Source organism: Siniperca chuatsi, linkage group LG16, assembly GCF_020085105.1.
Source record: "Siniperca chuatsi isolate FFG_IHB_CAS linkage group LG16, ASM2008510v1, whole genome shotgun sequence".
Lineage (NCBI taxonomy): Eukaryota > Metazoa > Chordata > Actinopteri > Centrarchiformes > Sinipercidae > Siniperca > Siniperca chuatsi.
Genome location: NC_058057.1, coordinates 23,670,264 through 23,687,269, shown reverse-complemented (window position 1 = coordinate 23,687,269; position 17,006 = coordinate 23,670,264). Strand labels below are relative to the sequence as shown.

The following is a 17,006-nucleotide window of genomic DNA, read 5'->3' as shown; positions in this document are numbered from 1 at the left end:
CAACCTTGTCGTCTACTGCACTGTTAGCTTTTGCCCTTGTATGACCCCCCCTCAGGCCCCCTCCATTTTCATTATAATCTCTTCTCAGTGTTGTAGCTAAAAATTAAAATAACATTATCACAGGAAAGAAAGTCATTGTTTCACTCTTCCCTCGCTCCTGTAACTCACCCACACAACGCTGCCTCTCTACTCTGACTTTACTGTTTCTTCCCTCCTAGCACATTTTGCAGCTTTGTGTTGAGCACTTAAAAATGTCATAGTTCGTCATTCTACCTTTCTTCGCAGCTCTTTAAATTTGCTTTAGCTACAGTATTTTCCATCAATAAACCAAGTTAATTATCTGTATTAAGGACCGTATACTTATTTTTCAGCCAAAACCCATCTCCTGAGTTTTACTGCCTCCTTAATAGGTTTCATTGGCATGGAAACTGTTAAATTTGAAGATACTGAAAATGTAATTACCAAATATCTTTAAAAAAAAAAAAAAAAAGCCATTGGCATCTTAAACCTCAGATATAAAGTATTAGACAGCAGATGCATGCACAGTCAGTTTCCTCAGTGCATGCTCACTCACCCAGGCTTTTGGGCAACAGATTCCGAACAAATTCATTGTGGTCTCCCACATGGAGGATGCTGTAGACACTTGAGGTCATCAGCTCCTCTTGGGCGTATCCAAGGTAACTCGTCACATTCTCGGAAACAAAGACGATGCGGCCCTCCCGATTGACGACGAAGAAAAACCCATCAAGGGCCTGAATGAGTAGGACAAGGAGCAAGAACAGAGAGAGGAGGAGGAGTAAAAGAAAATCAGATTGCGTGTGTCGAGTTGGAGTGAAAATCCCATCAGAGGTGGGAAGAAATGTTGTGTGTGAGATTGTGTGTGTACTGTTCACCTCTAGCAGCATGGGCCCCAGCGCCTCTTTCTCCACCAGCCCCTGGCTACTGGAGGAGATGTCGCTCTTCTGCACCTCATCATCTGGAGACAGAAGAGCTGCTTTCTCTGTCAGGGGGCAACAATCACAAATCAGAAATCTGAATACATAAGACATAGAAGTATCCTGTAAAATAACATACTTTATTCGAACCAAAAAAACCCCAAAACATTTATAACATTTATATACATACACCTGTAAGTGATCTAGAAACTTTAAGACCTGGGCCCCAAAGATATCAATAAGTAAACCTCACATTCCACACAAGATTAATGTTTTCTGAATTTTGATCTGTTATAAAACTGTAAAATCCACTGAGAATCAATTAAGAACTGTTAAATGCTTTTGTTTGTCAGAATTTCTACAATTTTGATCGGAAATTAATTTGTAAAACGTGAATACGAGATGTGACATCTTGATCAAATTTTTGCGCCTGACAGAGGTGAGAGGTGTACTGTCCATACTTTTTTACAATTATATACAATTTACAATTTTTCATTTATTTCGTCATAAAATACTAGAACTTTGTATAGATTGCAAACAAAAATGATTAGATTATTTGCACGCTAGAGATTAGAACTGTAGCGTGCAAACTTCTTCATAGCAGAGTATGGGGTAAGCTTCTGACAAATCACTCCAGTGTGTGTGTGTGTGTGTGTGTGTGTGTGTGTGTGTGTTCCCTCACCCTGCTCACGCCGTTTCATCTGCTGGATTTGGTCCACAGTGCTCTTGAGGATATGGCACTTGTCGGGCTTGACACTGAGACTGGCAATGTCGCCCATGTTGGATGACAGCAGCTCAGCCAGCTCCTCGATGTAGCGGCACTCCAGCTCCCGTCTCCGCTTCTCCAGACTGCAGAAAATTAAAAAAAAAAAAAAAAAAAAAAACATTTGTAGAGTTTCAAACATGTAATCACTTGCATTTGATATCACTAGGGAAGTGAGTTGTGATTTCAAATTTTAGGGCTGCAACAAATTATGTTTTTCAATATCGATTAATCAGCTGTTTATTTTCTCAATTAATCAATGAATGGCCCCAAGGTAATGTCCTCATAGTTTGTTTAACCAACAGGCCAAAACCCAAAGATATTCAATTTACTATAATGTAAGACAGAGAAGCAGCAAATCTTCACATTTGAGAAGCTGGAAACATCAAAAAGGACTTAAACAATTAATTGATTATTAAAGTATTTAAACCTCAAAACAACTTAAACACAGAAAATACAAAATACACTGCTGTGTACCAATGTGGCACATTATAAAAACAACATAGTGGCTTTGAGTCATATTATCTGTGATAGATTAGTAATAAAAAAACAACATGTTGCTGTTTATTGGCAATTAAAATTAGCCAAAGATTAAATTTAGTTTACTGGAGCATTCAAACTTCTGATCACAAGAGTGAAAAACTGAAACTGAAACTTTATCAAACAACAGGTGGTTTAAATTATCAGCGTCAGAGTTTGGAAATGTATAAGTAACATCCCAAAGTACTGTATAAGTGCAGTGGGTTTTTCACCCGGCTGCTTGTAATTTGTTTCCGTGGTATGTAAACATGAAAGTTGCCATATATATCAGTAAGTCGAATACTGACACAAAATATTTAAAAGCAACTTAAATCTGCCTTTAACTGTAGTCTCTTCAGGCTCTACGCACGGCCTTGTGCTTAACCTTATTCTCGAGTTTCAATAATATACTTCCAAACCAACGAGTTACAGCAAGGTATGTGGTAAACATGAAAAAAGGAATGTGTGTATATGTGAGTATGTGTGTGTGAGACGACAACAGCAAAAGTAGGTCAGTGCATTGGCCAGCCAGAACACACAGGCGTGGTGACCGAGGGAGGAAGGCAGGGAGGGGTGAGGAGGGGGAGGACGCTGCTGTGTGAATGCGCAGGTCAGTGGCTGCGTGTAGTTGCTGTAGAAATGCTAGCTGGGCTGTTACATCAGCTTACATCAGCTATTGGGCCTTATAGACTCACACACACAGTACACCGAGAACATTCATTCCTTAAACACTGCATGGCCTGCCTTAAACCTAATGCTGCATCTAACCATAACCCTAAATCAGGGTCTAAACCCTGTGATTTTCTTTTTCTTCTTCTCATTTAGTCACCCTATAGATCCATATACAATATTTCACACTCACAAGACAGCATTCAAGAAGACCTCTCAAAGTTTTCACTCTGCTAAAAGTGACTGATGTGCCTTTGTGAGCCACAGTTTCCCCAAGTACTCTTCACAGTGTCGTCACTCATCAAGCAACTTGTCTTGTGCTCTACAGAGGGAGTAAGTGGCTATTTATGAGGCCAAATTATTGTGAGGAGCGACAGAAGTGAGGAGATATATGACAAGTCCGTATTTAGATACACAAAAATACCTTCATTACTAGGAGTAATTAGCCTTTGGCGATATTATACTGCTTACGTTGTTTGAAAGAGGGCATCACATTATTTAACAATGTTTGTAACTAATGTCTGATGGTCTTTGGTATGCACAGGTCACATGTTTTTTTACGGGTGCAACAAATGTTTCTTTTCATTATCAACTAATCTGCTGATAATTTTCTCAATTCAATTATTTATTTGGTCTCTAAAATGTCACTGAAAAATGCCGGTTACAATTTCCTAAAGCCCAAGGGTTTATTTTGTCCCACCAGTAGTGCAAAAGATATTTGCATTCACAATTATATCAGAGAAAAGCAGCAAATCCCCACATTTGAGAAGGTGAAACAAGGGAATGTTTGGTATTTTCGCTTGAGAAATGACTTAAATGATTATTTGATTATCAAAATAGTAAACAAATCATTTTCTGTCGATCGACTAATTGATTACTTGACTAATCGTTGAAGCTCTGATGTCTTAAAAGAAAAATGTCAACTGAGCAGAATGTAGTTTTAATATTTCAACTACAATACTCAGATAAATGTATTAACGTGTCAATTTCAATTACATGATTATTTCCTTACTTTAGTTAAGCTCTACTTAGGAATTAATATAAATTATTTTATTAATTGTTTATGCACTTTACATAATTACTTTAGGATCTTTTTTTCTATATGTTAGAAGGGACAATACAATATGGTTGATAAGCCCTGAGGCACAAAATGACAACATTAAATCAAAGCAGGAGTGAGAGGCGTGATGATCAATCATTCAACATTTAGTTGAGCAGGAGCTGATATTGCTTGCACCCCACTTTTTGGCAATGCTGTTTGGTAAACCCCCAATAGGGTTGTGTACCAGTCCCTGGAATTTGGTACCGGTACCCAATGGTACCTTTTTTCAGTACTTTACTCTCTCTCTCTAATAACAAAAATGTAATTTCAGTTGTAAAAAATTTGTCCAAACTTGTCAATTTCAACATTGTTATTTATTTAGAACATTTTACCTCACTGCCTCACTTAAAGTTTAGTCATCCATGGAGGGTAAGTTAACTTCTTCCTGCTGGCTGCAGGCGTGCTAATGTTAGCTGCGGCTGCTGCGGTGGAAACACGGTACCCTCTTCAGCGTTTAGATATATTTTGTGTTTGACCAGGTGTTTCCTCAGGTTAGACGTGTTGCCCTGGCCTGCTTGTGCAGTGAGTGTCGTCTGCTGCGAGTTTTGAAAAGTGTAGCCACACTTGCGACCGCTTTCAGCAGCTCTTTTTACACAGAGATCCTGCAATACTGCCATAAAGAAGAGCAGTCTTTACGTCGGCTTTGCTTTTTTACACTGAATCAAACAACGCAGGTATAGTGCTGCCCAAGTGTGCGATTTAAATAGCTAGTGCCCGCTCAATGTAGGCGGAGATAAGCATCATAGTGACACTACTCCAGCAGCAATACACGGGAGCTTTACTTTGGTCTTGAGAAGGTGCAGCCTTTGTTCACGGACAAACTGTAAGCTACAGCGTACATTTACTGCCAGACTGACAGCTTCACCGCTCACCGCTCGCATTCACCGTCACTCCCTGCCACTCGCTCTCTCTTTTTAAACCACACACTCACTACGCACACGTGTCCCTGTGACAACCAAGAGGGGTGACGTAGTCTCGCTCTCTCTCTCTCTCTCTCTTTCTCTCTATACTTTACACTCACCAAGATGCGCTTTCAGGTACCGAAATTTGGCACTGATTGATTTAACCTGAATCGGTAGTACCGACGTAATTCGGTCGGTACCCAACCCTATCCCCCAATATCAAGTTGTGTCCCTTAAATTCACATGTTAGTAATTTCTGCAGTATCTTTTTGCCTGGTTATGTAATGTCACTGACAAAACAAAAACATGTGGCGGGGTCTTTACCTTTGCCCTGATGTGTCGCATGGTGAGCCCTTCCTCTTGCGTGACTCTGGCGTGGCAGGGTCCAGGGGGTTTTCCCCTACTGCACTCATTTTCAGTTTCAACTGATCTGTGGAGGAGAAACACATGGTAAAGCAAGGAAAGGTCATTAACAACAAGTCCCACCGCTCAACCATTTATTCTCATTTCATCAGAACGGGTAATACTGCAGTTTTTCCAAAAACCTGAAAACACTTGTAACTGTCACCAACAAATTCAAGTGATACTCAGTAATCATTCTTTGGATACCTTTGATGAAACTGTACAGCAGGGTTTGGTTTGCAGAAACAATCATCACTTACGTAACAGCTGTTGCTGTCATCCAGTAATTATAAAGGGATTTTGTTATATGGCATTAATGCCAGTGGTGAGATTCACAAAAAGATAACACTGCTTTTCATTAGTTTTTAGAGTTGTATACTGAATGGCACATGGACTACGATTTATATATTGTAGAATTTCCTTCAAATGTAGCAACAAACAACCATCCACATAAATAAATAAAAAACAAAACAAATATGTCAGAATTGCTGAAATCTTTTTATTTTTTTAAGCTGTGCAGTAGGTTAACTCAAAAAGTTAACATAAAGCTTTTCACGTTCATTAGGACAAGTATACCAAATGCAACAGTCATTGTAGCAGTAGAAAGTTTGAACTTATATTCTTTATATTCTCACATTCCATCTATTTATTATAACTTGCATTAGCAAAAATACATCAAGTTACAAATTACTGCATCACAGCACCTTAAGTACTCTAAAACAAATAAATATTGCCAGGGGAGTCAGCCTTAATATGATATGTATAATATGTAGCCAGTGAAGCTGATTTATGTCAATCCCCTGACGAAAAAGCACACCTACCACATTGGATTTAGTTAACATTATAATATTTATTTAGATTTATTTATATATACACACATAACTTTTAAATTTTGCTTGGTATTTGGATAAAAACATAGCTATAAGGGATGCACAAAGCAACATACAGTAAATTCCAGTACAGTCTTGCAACAAACCCTAGTGCTGGTGCTGATTGGCCTCTGTGGAGTTTTTTAACGCTGTAGTTTGTGGTGATATTGTTTTGGATTGCATAATATTGATAAGCTTTTGTCTTGTATATTTCTGACATTCCTCTTCAGTCTCCCTTAATGGACTCGTGCCTGTTCTTTATCTGCAAAGTCTACAGTCTGCATCTCTCTTGCTATCAGGAGGGTAACCATGGCAACAAGAAAAAAATGCTGCTACATTTGATGAAGCAGACCGTGTATAGAGGATAGTTAACACGGTTCCTGCATGATCCATTAAGCCAAGTTTTAAAGTTAAAGCCCTTTTAGTGGTATCAGAAAGGGAATTTAAGACCAATTTATGAATCCAAATACACACAAAGCAGCAAAAAGCAGAAAAGGATATGAATTTCCATCACGTTTAGCAAAGTTTAGAGACAGGCAGGGTTTATTATTTTATTACTAACCTGTTGTTTTGTTTGTTGACAAAAATCTGGTTTCTGAAAGAATTCGAGACTTTGAAAGCCTTTAATTTATTCTTGGGAACTGTACATATCGTGACTAGAAGGCAAAAATGCACAAATGACAAAAGATGGACTCAAGTTTCTTAATCTGTAAAACCACATCCATGAGGTAGTATCTAAATAAAAACGTGTAAATCATGGACATGCAAACAAACTACAGACACACAAAAAACCTTTGAAATCCACGGGCGACCCACAAACAACAAGCCACCATTGTCACAATGTTGAGTACCGCCGCAAGGCCACGCTGCTCACAGGATGCTAATCCTTCCTGATTTGCCTTGTTAACATTTCACCTCAAATCACCCCTCTCCTCCTCGGCCCTCCGTGTTTCTGACAAGCGGCACTTAAAAAACATCCATCCGCCACAGTGAGAAATGAGAACACTGCTGCACATTAGCACTCAGTGAAAATAGATATTAGCCTAGTTTCTCAGAGACTGGGCTTAGTATGTGCTTAAATAAGAGCTGAAACTGTAAATACGGTAAACTCAAAGTATTACCTGGGAAAAACTGATTATCAAAATAAGCTTTGCAGCAAACAACATGCAACACAAAATTCAAGAAACAGGACCAGGGCTTACTTTATTGTGAGCAGTTTCATGTGGGAACTATCATTAGAAAGAAACTAATTCCTACATGAAACCGCTCACAAAAAAATCTGTGGATTATCTTGAGTAACCGGGTCATGATTTCTGGAAAGAGACATTGCTGTTGAGTTTTTCAAATGTAGTTTTTTGGGGCTTTGAGCACCAAAAGCTGAGTGCAAAATAGCATATTATATTAAAAAAAATGCAGACATCTCTATGGCCGATATCTCCAAAACTCGGCAACGCACACAAAAACAATCTAGATGGATAAATAGCACTACAGGTAAGAGGAAAAATATGTATTTTTGATTTTGGGGAGAACTGTCCCTTTAAATGATTAATTTTCTGTTGATCGACAAACCTTTTCAGCTCTGATGTGAAGTGCCAGCAGTTGTAAAGAGAAGAGAGGGTCCATCTTCCCAGACTGAATGCTGTTCATTTACAATGTTGACAACTCAAAATCATGCCTGTGTATTTCTGGCAGTAAATCAACACAGGTACAGGTTTTTTGTCGGAAGAGAGCATACGATACAATAGTTATATTTCATGACGTACAAGGCAACACCAACTGCATATGCTGCACTCATGACACATGCTCCGGCTATGTGTTCATACTGTGAAAACATGCCACAAACAATTCATTTTCCTATAGAGCAAGGCAATGAGGGAAACCTGGCTAAAGTGTGTATGGTCGATAAGCTCGTCAGCCGTGCACAACAAGCCATCAACAGCAGGTCATCACCATATTTCTGGGCTTTCCTGTTTCCCTACCATTGTGATTATGTTTCATAACAGCAGTTATTACCACCTGATGTTGTGGTTATGATTAAGCAACATCATTACACTTGGTATCCAGCTTTGCTTCCACATCCCAGCAATGCTATCCTATAAAAAGCAATACCATGAACATACAGTACATGATGGGGTGAACTTGATGAACTCTTTAACATCTATCACATGGATACAGTTGGAGTCTTACAGTGCTTGCAGAGTAGAGCAACACTTTGACCAATGCGCGTAATGTAAACAGTCAGCAGGTTCCCTCTCAATCTAATGCACTCTACTGCACATGCTAAACATGAGTTCTTGGGTCATGTAGGCCTATTGTATTGCTGTTTATACATCTTTACTACAGTATCAATGGTTGGAATAGAAAAATATAAAAAATATGAAACTCTACAAAAAGAAAAGGAAACCATTATTATTAAATGTTTATTTTGGACTTACTGTCACTTGACATTTGTGTAAATGTAAAAACTTAATTTGCAAGGACCTTCTTTGTAGTATCCTTCTGTGGAATGTGTTACATAATGCTTTCTAGCAAAAATATTGATTGCATTTACATATATGCAACAGTTTGGCTGGCGTTCACCCCATCTACAGTTGTCTTTGGCAGATCGGGCAGTTCTGCAACCTCAAAAAAGCTAAGTTTAAATGCATCAATGGATCCAAGAAGCATCACAAACCACCTCGCATTCTACCCAGATGTTGAAAAGCGTTTAGCTGATCCCTGATCAGGTCAACCACTGAATGATCTGTATGGGTGAGGGAGCTGCCGTGTTGTGGAGTTAGAGCGGTGAAGACGATAAAACTTGTGGGTCACTCGCAGTTCATAAATACAATTCATTGATGTGTCTGTGTTAGGTTATGGATAGTTGTTAGCTAACGCTAGCTAAACTGTTATTGTTGTAACTAAACTGCTCAAGTGCAAAAGTTATTCTTTCTGGTGTTTTTGGCAGTTGCCAAACAGCTACACGTGCATTACCACCTCCTTATGGACTGGGGGGGTGTAAAGACATCTTGCAAACAGATTTGTGATCTGGCCAACAGAGACGCATACTGTATGTGGTGTAATGAAATCAGTGTCTTAAATCACATCTGGATTTTATCTGCATACGAGACACTTGAAAGGACAAGTGTAAATGGGGCCTTTGTTCAATTTTGTAGAGTTATATTGAACAACATTGAATTATTAATTGTCATCAAAACTGTTTACACTCCTGCTGCTTCATGTCTTGGCTGTTATCTTGAAGCAGTCTCCATGACTGAGACTGTAAAGCAACAAGTGCAGGAGCTTCACTAAAAGCTAAGGGAAAGGTGAGTAAGGCTGAAAAATTATTTCAAAAGGTTTAGTTTCGAAACATTTATTTAGTTTGTACCAAGTCACATCACAAGACTTGCGCTTCACATGAAATACATATAAATGCAAAATACAAATGCGTCTTTAATGTGAAGGCAGCAGTAGGCTTTCACTGTGAAAAGGAAAATTATGCAGGTAAGACGAAGATGAAGAGGCACAGAAACTTTTTAGTTTTGGCCAAACCATAAACTTCCATCATGTAATGAAGACAGGTGATGTCTTTTCCATTGTGTACCTGTCTTACCAACATACAGAGGGCAGCACAAAAGCAGCATGGGCCCTGATCTCTACTTGTAAGTTCTAATAATAATAATAATTATAATAAACTTTATTTATATAGCACCTTTCATACAGCTCAAAATGCTTTACATTTTAAAAGGAATGAAAACAGGAAACAAATTAAGTTGAAAAGAAAAAGAAAACAGGTAAAGATAAAGTGCTTAGCATTGCAGAGAAAGCAAGCCATTTAAAAGATTAAAAAAAAGACATTTATAAAAGGCATAAATTTAAAAACAGCATGTGGTACTACATGTGAAGCACGCACCTCCTAAGAGGTGGTGCTAGAAAAAGGTTAGATTAAAGAGATATGCTTTTAAGTGCTGCTTAAAAAATTCAACAGAGTCTGCCTCTCTAATGTCTTTAGGTAGGCTGTTTGGGAGCATAGCTCAAAAAAGCTGCATCTCCAGTTTTCGTTTTGGCAGTAGAGGATCTAAGGAAGGAACATAAAACAACAGTGTTCTGTCTGTACACAATACCAGTAATCCCACACGAGGAACTACAAATCTTACCAGTAATAAACAAGTTGGACATAATGGCATGTCAACTATGGTTAATTGGACTGAACTGAAGTTCAGCAGCATTTTTCTTTTTCATAATGGGCTCTGTTTACAAACACTGTCAAGATGACTAAATATGCACTACAGAGGAGAAGCCAGCACCTGCTCCACAACAACTGTTAAATGGCTTTTTAAAAATACCAATATCCTGTTTTTACACAATTTACAGTACCCCGTGAAGCTTCACACATGCATGAACGATTACTCAGCAACCCATACACACACATAAACATAATTAGATCTACCAACTACTTACTATTACTACTTCAAAAAAGGCAGCCAAATTGTTCAGTCAGTCATTTTTATTCTAATAGCTCCTTCATAATTCAACAGCCTAAATCAGTGGTATAAATTAGAATCTACTGACTAATAACGCCCAGTGGTGAAAAAGTCAGATCCATTACAGGAAATTAAAATGTTCAAATTATCCACTTTAGCTGCGTTTCGACCGCAGGAACTTTCCCCAGGGACTAGGAACCTTTGGAGGAACTCAGTGTGTTTCCACCGCAGGGACCAGGGCCTAAATTAAGTACTGGGGCCATTTTTTACCCCCCAAAAGGGTATATTTTGCATGTTTTTATATCTGCAGATTAACCAAATGTGTGTATAGTGGCTGTTCTTGTATCTGAAAACAAATATATACTGCTATATATGTTAAAAGACACGTAACGCTTATGCTTGTATTACCATATTCTAATATTTACAACACTCTGAGGAAGTAGTGGCTCTCAATTTCACCTTTTTACACCGGTAAGCTCAGTATTTAAAAACAGGTGAGAGTGCAGAGGTTACAATAAGCAAAGGTCCGTATGCTGAATTGCAGGTGATGTGCTTAATAAGTTAAAACAATAAGAGTTATGCAGCTGTGTGATGGGTGTAATTTGCCTAATCTTCCCGTGTCTTTGGACTGCGGTGGAAACGCACACAACAATGCCTGAAGGAACTTTTTAGTTCCTTGAAAAGTAGTTCCTTTTCATCCACACACATTTAAAATTAGGAACAATCTACAGCAAGATTCACATAACTTTCTCTTTTCTCTCAGGCTGAAAAATACTAAACGAAGCACAGCTAATAGCATTCATCTATGCATACAGCCAGGTAATATGGTAAAACGTGAAGCTTAATGAAAAAATCTCTGCTGCTAAATGAATGCCCTTAACTGATCCTTTTGAATGACCATTCAAAAGATATGTACGTAAACCACAGCAGCTTTCACAGCTTGCACTTATTATAACATCCGGTGTGTGTTACATGTGACTGAAACAATCATAATTAGAACTGCCACAGCTGCAGTGTAAGCATAGCCGCTGTCACACTTTCACACATACCAGCCTTGCAGTAAACAGAAAAGAAAAGGGGGGGGGGGGGGAATTTACAGAAGAAAAACAACTGCAACTCTTATCTACACACCTGTAGACCGGCTCAGCCTCCTGCACCTTCTGACCTCACCCCCTCTCTATGTGACGTATGGTGGAGGAATCGCGCCTTCAGTCGCCAAAGAGGAAGAAGAAAAAGAAGCAGCAGCAACAGCACAGCAAAGCCAGACCACTGAGAAATACAGCCTCCACAGGCTCTCCATTACCACCGCCTGCTGTCTCTATATCTTTAGGTTTGTCTTTTTTCTCTCAAAGCTTTCTACTCCTTCGGTTTCTCATTCCAGAAGCTAAACTGATCACTTCACACATATACACACACACACACACACACTCAACAGTGGCAATGTATGGCTTGTAGGGGGGGCAGTGAGGAAGAGACCACCAGGTAGAGAGCAGGGAGTAAAGGATGTGGATTACCAGGAGAGAGGTAGAGAGGAGGAAAGAGGAAAAGATGGAAAAAGCAAGACTGACACAAACACACATTCATTATCCTTATTAATCTACCTGTACATACAAGCTTTCACTAGTATCCATTTTCATTGTTTAGGCTTCTTTGAGAACCCATTTTGGACATCCTGGTATGAATGTGAAGCACAGAGTGGTGAGCAGGAGCAACGGGTTTCCTACATGGTTACCAGAACTAGAGGTCATATCTTGGTCCTGATGTACACTAAAACGGTACAAATTGTTTGGTAAAATGTCCAAAAAACTCTAGTCCACAGAGATTTCATCAATTTTCATGACTTTCTCAGTCTCTAATATGGTGCTCAGAATTTCATATTATTCCAGGAATGTCATGACTAGTGGGAACCCTTGAGTGTTGCCTGTATGAACAAAGATAACAGGAAAAGGCTAATACATGATATTAGGGAATTTAAATTGACATTTAATGCCATACTTGCAAATATAATGTGATTATCTTATAATTTTAATAAAGGTAAAATAACAATTATTTTCTACATAAGATCACCACACTGCTCATGCACACAGCGTAACCACCCCTCTCTGCTGCATTGAGTTGGTATAGCCCATGAGAAGCTGCTCAGTCACTGTTGCTAAGGCCCACCCACTTGAATATAGGACATGACCAGAGAATGTATACAGCTTGAGTCTATCAGGGCTACAGTGCACCCACTGACTCCTGGATTATATTCATACGTGTTGTGTGAAACTGGGAGTATTAACATATGGACAGGCCATTGGCCAATCATCATTATTGTTAGTGTGCAGCTTATTGTGGAGCTACAGTCCACTTAGTAGGTTTAATTGAGCAGCAGTCACTGTCCTGCTGTGAAGACACATCAAGCTGAGGAGATTTCTTCTGTGTTGTTGTCTGAGGTCTGATTTAGGGTCAGTGTACTCATAATTCAACCAATGAACGAAACAATTATGCCATTACTCTGCTGTTGATTAACTACTACATGTAGGCCCGTAACCCCTTGCATCACTAGAGTCACTAAATGTTTCTCCACAAATCTAAAAGTCAGTAATCAGCATAATTGTTTAAACAATTTCTATCAAAATGTTGTCTGCTTATTTATCTGCACCGTTCTTTTTCACATTTATAGCAGATCATTTGCAAATAGGCAGCAATCTGACATTTAATGACCTTCAGTATTACACAGAACACAGGGATTTCATTTGCTTAATTTTAGAGACTGCTGCAATATTACTTTCCAAAACAAAAATATTAGCCTGCGTGCATAACTTATCTAAACCAAAATAATCTAATTGCATTTGAAGAGGGCTTTCTCTGAGAGACAAGAGGGTTTTGGCTTGTGTTTCAATAACTAGGGTTTATGAGTTAAAATGCAGTCTCAGTTGTAAATTTAACTGATTTAACATTGTTTCTTAGAGAAATCAGGGCAGCAGAGATGGGGTTACATTTTCCACTTCTATGTATTTTGCCAGAGGAAATACTAGAATTACCGCCCCGTGGTTGTATGCCACCGCCAACCAGTCAAGTTGCAGTTTACATCAATGTCTGTCCAGAATCATACAATATATGTAGTGAATACTCGGAAGGAACTGAATAAAATCTTTAGCAGAAAAGGTGCTACAAAATTCAGATCTGGTCAGCTACACGACCTCATCAGTGGTGCTGTTCCATTAAGATGAACAACTAATTTTCCTTTTTAGAAAAATCTACATTTTTATTGCTTAAATTGCATACAATAATATTATATGTCAAAACTAAACCCATTTAGTGCATGTGCAAGTGCCATATCACATTCTGTGTTTTAAAAGGAAAAAAGGCAAAAACTTCTGAAATGCAAAAACACCTTTTGCTTTAAAAAAAAAGAAGGTATAAATGCTTAAGTTTCAGAACTACAAGTTTCAACCTAACTACAGCTGAGGCGTAACCTAAGCCATTACTGTCTTCTCTGGGGCATTTGTAGGAGGCAAACAAGAGTGGACAGGAACTGAGACTATCATAATGATAAATTACATGAATGAAGCTGAGGCTTTCACAAATTTGACTGCAGCATTTTATTTTCTGTGCTTAATATCTTGAACAAAACTTAGCTAACTTAGGGACATCATAACTAGCCATTATATATAGCCATAATTTCTGTAGCCTTCATTTACCTCGTGTCGGGTCCGATGCTTTCTGCTGAGATGCTGAAGCATAGACGTCGTGCTGTTGTGGTAGGCTAATTCAGTTTTAAAATAGACACACTGTACAGTTTTCGTGGACACGCGCCCCTCGCTATTTTCTCTCTTCCTCCTCTTTGTAATCCGCGCTGTCAAATCACACCAAAGACGCTCCGAACCGTCTCTGATCACACACAGCGTAAGCGCGTTGTGCGACAGTAATAATCATCCGTGTGACACACGGTGCGCTGTATATAGTTATATGGATTAAACAGATTTTTGGTAATCGAGTTACTCAAGGAATCGTTTCAGCCCTATCGGTAATGTATACATGATTTGTGGTAAATGGGTTTAGACATGTTAAAACACTGGTGTGGTCCTTTAAGAGTCCCTGCTTCTCAACTGAATACCATGTTAAGTTCCAGTCCATTGTTTCCCACCATCTGTGTACACCCAGATCCAGGATGTTTAGAGTAAGAAATAACCTTGGACTGCACACAGCTCCACACACACTACTACAGTTAATCAGTGTCCTTGGTGTATAGAATACATAGTGTAAAGCAGTGTGCAGTGGTGAGTTACAGCCAGTGGACTGCTGCTACTCATCTGTAAAGCAATGGGAGCAGAAAACTAAGATCTACTACATGATACATAAAGAAAACGTTACTTACAAATCATGCAATATGTATGACCCAAATGTAAAAAAATATATATTTATATAGGCCTACGTATGAGTCCACAGAAGGGGAACTGTCCCGTGTCTGTCTTCTGGGCACATAGAAAAATTTAACTTCCAATCTAAGTCCTAAAAATAGTGACAAAATATATCTATAAATATATCAGTAAAATGATTAATATTCTTTAAAATAACATGAGCGTATGACATCATCCATTTAGACATTAATTCCACATAAATATTCATCATTTATTGAGTGTGGGTGTGTGCGTCCTCATTTCTCATGAAACGCTAAGGGAGGCCTAGTCAGACATGCTGGGGTGTTCAGAGCCATGCAGGCTGTTTGGGGCCACAGGTCTAAGAGCGGACAGCACAGTGGAACAATGAAGAACAGCCAGTGAAAGAGAGGTATTATGTTTCTTCTCTCTCTCTAACTTAACTATTAATTTAGCCTGAACTAACTGGTCCTCTTCAAAATTAAACTGACAGACTATTAAGTCTGTGTGGAGACAGCGAAGACTGGAGTCTTTCAAATTCAGCCAATTATGCATTCTGTTTCATGTACTGAACGAAAAGCCTTTCTTACTTCGTATTAACATGTTTTTCACTGTGGATCTTATCACAACTTCAGTTTGCTCTGTAAAACACATAAAAGGGCCAAAATAATGGCCAGCAGTAAAACACAAAAAGCCAATAAAACTTCAAATGCAAAACTCAAACACTGCATTTACACCCTTTAAAATCAATACAACTGAACAGTTATTATGCCATTTCAAATATGTCGTCACTTCTGACTTTTTGTGGCACTACTGACACTTGCTTACTCACTACTGGTCTGTTTTAAATTCACTTTCATTCATCGTCATACCTCTGACAAGCTGCATTTTGGAGGAGTCATTATGGGAATCTTTGCAAAGACTGAGGGCAAAAAAAATAAAAAATTCAAACGAAGTTCATAATACAATACAACGTGGGAAAAGTGCAGAGTTGTGGATACTTTCTACCACTGTATATAGGGTAGATATTATATTCTGTAAAAGAAATGCATAGTGGTGGATCGATGATCAACTAACCGATTAGTTGATCAGCGGAAAATGACTCGCCGTCAGCTTTGATAATAGACTCAATAGTCAAGGAAAAAAAACAAATATTCTCTGGTTCAAGCCTCTCAAATGTGAGGAATTGCTGCTCTTCTCTCTTTTATATCAATGTAAATTGAAATTTTTTTTGGTTTTTATTGATCTTAAACAACAATCTCTTTGTTGATACCTTCAGCTCTCAGAACTTGTGATCAGCGTTTTGCGCTATTTTTCCACATTCACATCATTTGTAGACAAAACGATTAATCGAAAAAATGATTGACAGTATAATAGATAATGAAAACAATAATTAGTTGCAGCCCCACTGGCAACATTACGAAACAAGCGTTAAACCCATCCAGGCACATGGTGCATGTGTGCCCTCAAAGACCGGCTAAAAATAGCTATTGTTCTAACTTTTGAACCGCTTATCCTATCCACATGCTTTAAAAAGTCAGGTAAAGTGGAGATTCTCAGCTTTACCTGACTCAGCTTACAGTCATGTCACATGGGTCTCACTTGGACATTCAGACGCTCCGTAGTGAACGTGGTTACGCCATCACGTTCTGCAGCATTGATTCGTCAAGGAAACCGTTGTTTCTTCCTGTAAGTCAATTGGCAAAGGTTGTACACACTTAGTCCCACCCCCGTGTCCTAACTGGTCCAAAATCTTAATGTCCAGGCTTAGTTTGTCCATGACATCATTTACTCCACCAATCGACATGTTTTTTGGGTCAGCTGAATAAACACAGAGGGAAACCGAGACAAAGTAGGTGCGTATTTGACAGATTTGCAGATTCCTGTACAATACAGCCATAATAATAAATAATATTAGAGTTTTCTAGTAGAGAGCCATTTTCAGTAAAAGACACAACACCTCAGGCCCCTGAGGAGCTGGGTGGAATGGACCTGAGGTGACGGACCCGGTTCAGCAG

General features: G+C 38.8%; 1 protein-coding gene across 6 annotated transcripts in view; it reads right to left on the bottom strand.

The window, feature by feature from the left end:
- Positions 1-17,006, bottom strand: part of ncoa1 (nuclear receptor coactivator 1) — a 58,945-nt gene that overhangs the window by 24,964 nt on the left and 16,975 nt on the right. For 4 of the 6 annotated variants that reach the window (XM_044168939.1, XM_044168934.1, XM_044168937.1 and 1 more), the window contains 4 exons: positions 5,215-5,320; positions 1,618-1,784; positions 894-1,000; positions 575-752 (listed from right to left, as the gene is read on the bottom strand). In XM_044168939.1, coding sequence (XP_044024874.1) covers positions 575-752; positions 894-1,000; positions 1,618-1,784; positions 5,215-5,303 — 541 coding nt within the window. In that variant the 5' untranslated portion in view covers positions 5,304-5,320. Of the gene's footprint in view, positions 1-574; positions 753-893; positions 1,001-1,617; positions 1,785-5,214; positions 5,321-11,755; positions 11,886-16,554; positions 16,676-17,006 lie in introns of those variants that run through there. The other 2 variants (XM_044168933.1, XM_044168936.1) reach the window with 2 other exon arrangements.